The sequence below is a fragment of the Bison bison genome, unplaced genomic scaffold, assembly GCF_000754665.1.
Source record: "Bison bison bison isolate TAMUID 2011002044 unplaced genomic scaffold, Bison_UMD1.0 scf7180017864249, whole genome shotgun sequence".
In the NCBI taxonomy this organism is placed as follows: Eukaryota; Metazoa; Chordata; class Mammalia; order Artiodactyla; family Bovidae; genus Bison; species Bison bison.
The window spans coordinates 2,696,030-2,701,685 of NW_011494821.1; the positions used below are offsets into that span (position 1 = coordinate 2,696,030).

Genomic DNA, 5,656 nt, shown 5'->3' on the forward strand with positions numbered 1-5,656 from the left:
TCCACTGAGCCATCAGGAAAGCCCTCTGGCATTCCTTTAGTGAGGAGGGAGACCTCAGTTTGGATGCTGGCGACCCAGGCCGAGGGAACAAGCAGGGCAAAGGCATGGAGGTGGGACTCGCAATTTGTGGCTACGGTGGGGGTGGGGCCTGGGAACCTGACCTCCTTGCTCGGTGGCCAGGACTGGAGCCTTCTCTGCCCTCTTTTCTCAGGCTCCCCATAAGGCTGCACTGAGGACCCCCTTGACTGTGGCAATGGAGGGGGGCCCGGCGGTCTGCTGCCAGGACCCTCGGGCTGAGTTGGTGGAGCGAGTGGCAGCCATTGATGTGACCCACTTGGAGGAGACGGATGGCAGCCCGGAGCCTCCCAGGAACTGTGTGGACCCTCCGTCACGGACCAGAGCAGCCTCCCTGATCCCCAGCGGTCCTTCAAGACACCCTGCAGTCCGGCCCAGCCTCTCGACAAGGAAGTTCTCCCTGCAGGAACGGCCAGCGGGGAGCTGCCTGGAGGCCCGAGGCTGGGCCTTACGCCACGGGCCCTGCCAGTCACATCTCCCCGCGGGCCTGGCGCAGGCCCACCATTGAGTCCCACCACGTGGCCATCTCGGACGCAGAGGTTGGTGGAGCAGAGCTGGGGGTGCCCATGCGCTTCTCAGCTGTCCTCAGTGAAGACCCTTTGGGACCCTTTGCTCCTCCCCCTGCCACACAGCTGTCCAGACGTTGGTTTGCATACCCCCGGAGCTGAGGAATTCACTACCTATGTGGCCTCTTCCCACCCAGGGGAGCTCCATCTGAGCCAGTTGCTGCCTCCTATAAGTCCCACCATTCCCACTCCCAGTCTAAGCCTAGGAAATAGATCCCTCCCTTATTCCCCAAGAAGTCTGTTTCGAGATTTGAAGATAGACAGTGTGTTCTCCTGTCCCCCAAGGCTTCGCCAGCTTGAGTCCCCCACTTTAATCCTGCCTCACAGAGTCTGCTGTGACTCAGAAACTGCCAGTGTGCTACCAGCCTCTGGGCTCCCACTGGCTCTGTCTTTGCCTCTTAAATCTAAAGTGAACCTAAGTACCGAGCAATCTACAGATTTTAGAAGCTGAGGTTTTTATGCCTGAGCCAGGGCTCTGGTCTCCGGTCCCAAGGCTGTCCTCGTTTTTCTTGTCTACACAGTCTCCTCATTCAGCTTCTTCTAGAAACACTTGCTCGTGGATTTCTTACATCAGGGTCTCCCAGCCCCCAGTATCCCGGTGGAAATGAGTGCATTTTTCCACCACTTCTCAGGGAGCAAAGCATAGGCAAGGTTCACCATTCACATATTCAAACATCATCCAAGTCTTCTGGTCGCTTTCAGTATCGCTTTTGGTGTTGGCGCGACCTCAGTTCCCCATCTAAACCTGAAATGTTGAGGAGGCCTAGGGCTGGGGGTGAGGGGCCTGGGGCCAGGACTGGGCCCTGGAAGTGCACATGGAGTGCTGCTTCTGGATCAAGCTCTGCCTGATGGCCCCTCTCTTTCCCCCACCAGGACTGCGTACAGCTGAACCAGTACAAGCTGCAGAGTGAGATTGGCAAGGTAGGCCTGGGGGCAGGCCAGGAGCAGGGGGAGATTGTCTTGGGGGTTTGCAGAGCCAGCCTGTCTGGATCCTCCACAATCCCCTCTCCTCCTCTGGGAATGTGAGCCTGAGCCAAGAAGGTCCTACCCTGGATATGGGGGAAGTTTTGTCCTCTACAGGGGATGGGAGATAATTCTTGATTCCTGACTCCCTGGAGTTTTATATGTTTGTTTATTTATTGCCTGTCCTGGGTCTTCCTTGCTGCATGGGTTTTCTCTGGTCGCGTTGAGCAGGGGCTACTCCTTGTTGCAGGGCATGGGTTTCTCATTGCGGTGGCTTTTCTTGATATCGAGCGTGGATCTAGGCTCACGGGCTTCAGTAGCTGCGGCTCACAGGCTCCAGAGTGTGGGCCCAGTAGTTGCGGTGCCTGGGCTTAGTTGCCCCATGGCATGTGAAATCTTCCTAGACTAAGGATCGAACCCTTGTCCCCTGCATTGGCAGGTAGATTCTTAACCACTGAACCACTGGGGAAGTTCTCCCCAGATTTTTTGATGGACGGGACTGGGGAAGGCATAGAGCTGTGCTGAGCCCAGCAGGGGCAGTGACCAGGGCATGGAGCCCTCTCCTTGCCTGCCTGAAATTTATGCCCACTGGAGGCCATGGTGGAGATGGGATGTGGGAGGAGATGGGGGGCAGGAGCAGCTCAGGCTCCCCTTCTCCTCTCCCCCTAGTCCTGGGGGAGGCTGCCCTGTCCAGCAGGGGCTGACCTCTGCCTCTTTGCAGGGTGCCTACGGCGTGGTGAGGCTGGCCTACAACGAAAGTGAAGACAGGCACTATGTAAGTCTGGGGAAAGGAAGGAGGTGTCGCCTACACTGGGCCCTAGATGACTTGGGAGTGGGCAGAAGCTGTGCCAAGACGGTGGACAAGGCTGCCTGTGAAGGGAGTAATCTCCCTGTCCCTACCAGAATGCAAAGGGAATGAGCTTATTGACCCTGGGAATATGCAAGCAGAGGCTGGATGCCTCCGAGGGGAGAGCTCCAGAAAGGGTTGTTATGGGAAACAGCGGTAAGGCCTAAGGTTCAGTCATGGCCACCTCCTAACTCAGTGTAACTGCAGCCAGTCCACACGCTCAGTGCCACGTGCCCATGAGCCTTTCTGGACCGCAGTTCATATGTAACCAGCCTGTTCTAGCTCCTGGTGGCTCCACGTAAGTGACATCTCTGCCTCTCCCTCCTCAGGCCATGAAAGTTCTTTCCAAGAAGAAGTTACTGAAGCAGTACGGCTTCCCACGTGCGTATCTGTCTGGTCCTGTGCATGGGAGCTCCTGGCCTGGGGGCGGAGGAGGAGACCCCGGAGGCTAGCTTCGTTAGGACTGGGGGTGGACAGGGAGAGAGTGAGCAAAGGCCTGGTGGTGGGACTGTGCTTGGTGGGTTGAGGCCAAGGCCAAGGTCTTGCAAGATTCTTGCTTGAGGCTGGTTGCAGGGCTGTGATGAGGCCCAGCCTCCTGAGACAGGCTGGACTCCTGTTCCTGGTCACAGGTAGGCCTCCCCCCAGAGGGTCCCAGGCTGTGCAGGGAGGCCCAGCCAAGCAGCTGCTGCCTCTGGAGCGGGTGTACCAAGAGATTGCCATCCTGAAGAAGCTGGACCACGTGAATGTGGTCAAGCTGATCGAGGTAGGTGGCAAGCCGATGAGGCCTATGGAGTAGCCCTTGGTGCAGGGGGCACCTGGCATAGACCCAGGGATTTTGCCAAGGGGGGTGTGCCAAGGGCAGGGCCAGAACCGGGATAGGGTTGGCCAGGGGGCTTCTGGGGTCAGGTGAGGCTGCTCTGGAATGTCCTCAGGTTCTCATGGAGGGAGACGAGCTGTTCCAGAGGCAAGAAGTGAGCCCCATGGCAGAAGGGGAGAGGGACAGGGTGCCATGTGGTGGACCAGGGTCAGGGGCCAGTGGTTTCTGAGGCCTCATCAGCCTCGTGCTGGCACAGTTCCTGCTTCATCATCTGAGGTGGTTGCAAAGCACACAGTGGGTCCTGGGGCTGGCAAGCACCCCTACCCCAAGCCTCCCCAAGTCCCACCCCCATGTCTGCTCCTTCTCACCAGGTCTTGGATGACCCAGCTGAGGACAATCTCTATTTGGGTGAGTGACCCAGCTCATCCCCAAAGTAGCTTACCCGGGTGGGTCCAAAGGCTCCCCAGGGACACACTTGACCTTCAGATGGGCCTTGTGAAATGCACTGACCTCCTGGGGACAGGGAAGAAAGACATGTTCTCAAGCCCCAGATTCTCTCCCCAGCCCTACTGAGCCAGACTCAGGATATCTAATTAGAGTCAACTAGTATTCCCAAACCCCCACGCCACTGATCGGAGAGACAGTGGATCAGGCAGATGCAAGAAGTAGGCCATGTGATGTGGGTTCCCAGGCCCTGTCTGATAACTCTGTGCCTCAGTTTCCTCACCTGTAAAATGGGGGTAGTAATGGTATCTACATCATAGGGTTGATGTGAGAAGTAAATGAGTTATTACGTGCAAGACACATTAGCTATGATTGTTAGTAATAGTAATACTGATGCTGTTACTTAAGTCCCTGGTGCTTGATTCAGGGTTGGGCTTAGAGGCTTTGAGGGAATGGGCCAGAAGCAACACAGGCTTAGGAATTAGAGGCCAAGGCTTTAGCCTCCACTCCCTCTCATACCTGCCCCTTCTCTGAGACTCAGTTTCCCCTGTTAAAGGGGTTCATGATGATGCTCCTCACTCAGCACCTAAAGTTCCAGTGAGGCAAGTTCACAGTAGACCCATTCTCAGCCATTTATCTTCTCTGATACCCTGGGACCCCTCTCCTGTCTCTCCCTGGATGCCTGGATGCCTGCCCCCTCTCCCACCCTCCAGAAGGGGCAGAGATCTTGGCATCAGCTGTGTTTTCAGCCTGGCTGCAACTTACCTACTCTTCTTTTCTTCTCTTTTCTTTCAGTGTTTGACCTCCTGAGAAAGGGGTGAGTTCCCCATCGCGTTCAGGCAGGACAGGTCTTCCTTTCCCTCCCCGTATCCCTAATCCCAGGGTCAGCTACTCTAGTGAAAGAAAGAGGCCCGGGCTCCGTCCTTAGGGAGCTGTGGTCTGGGTTCAGGGGGTGGGGTGGGGGAAATGGGTGGGAAACGAGAGACCAAGAGGGTGATTCTTTGAAGGCTGGTGGGGTCAGTGAGGCTGGAATAGTCAGGGAGGCCTCAGGAAGAAGGGTGGATTTCCAGCCAGGCTTTGAAGAACTGGAAGAAGATTTTGATGCCAGAGCGAGAGAAGAAAGGAAAAGTATAGAGATGAAACTCAGCTCTCACCTGTATTCAAATCACAAAAGAGTTCTTTCAGTTTTACACATTTTGTGAGGTAGCTGGGACTGTATTCACTCCCTTTTACAAGAGGGGAAGCTGAGGTTCAGAGAGGGTAAATGGCTTGCCCAAAGTCACACAGCGAGTTGCTGATGAAATCTAGGGCTCTAACTCATGTCTGCTTTGTCTAACCTTCTCAGGGTATGTGCAGAGCTGCAGACATGGAGTAGTGGGTGCAGGGCTGGGTGGACTGGGCTCCTTAACCACTAAGGTCTTGAATACAGTCTGTGACTTGTCTCTCTGTCTGGGAGGCTCTAAAGACCAGTTCTGGGAAGAGGCAGGGAATGTGTCCTTTAAGACTCAGGGGCTTTCAGCATTTTTGATCTCTGTTCCAAGTAAGAAATAAAGTTTTACATTGCCATTCATATCTGTAATTGAAACCAAAGTTTTCTAAAACAGTATATATCCTTATAACATGTGATATACTCTAGTATATAGGACTTTATTAGAAAAAAAAGAAAAAGCAGTAGCCACCCACTAAATTGAGTTCATGACCTTCTTGGTCCTGGACCTATAGTTTGAAAAACACAGCTGTAAATGGAATCTTTGCAACTGTCTGATTGTTGATAATTAAGTACTTAGAAGAAGACATACCGAACCAATCAGAAGTAAGATAAAGATAATTTGAAATTGTAACGATTGAACAGGGATATTTGCATCTATGTGTATTTTCAAATTTTCTTTATATGAGAGAAAAAGCTACTGTGTTCCAGGGACCCGTCGAGCTTAGAGGGCTCCT

General features: G+C 54.1%; 1 protein-coding gene across 1 annotated transcript in view; it reads left to right on the plus strand.

Annotated features, from left to right (window-relative positions):
• Positions 1 to 5,656, plus strand: part of CAMKK1 (calcium/calmodulin-dependent protein kinase kinase 1, alpha) — a 30,039-nt gene that overhangs the window by 7,880 nt on the left and 16,503 nt on the right. The window contains 8 exon segments of the mRNA XM_010847468.1: positions 212 to 511; positions 513 to 614; positions 1,515 to 1,562; positions 2,326 to 2,379; positions 2,781 to 2,832; positions 3,081 to 3,214; positions 3,640 to 3,676; positions 4,508 to 4,529. Of these exon segments, the coding sequence (XP_010845770.1) occupies positions 254 to 511; positions 513 to 614; positions 1,515 to 1,562; positions 2,326 to 2,379; positions 2,781 to 2,832; positions 3,081 to 3,214; positions 3,640 to 3,676; positions 4,508 to 4,529 (707 nt within the window). The 5' untranslated portion in view covers positions 212 to 253.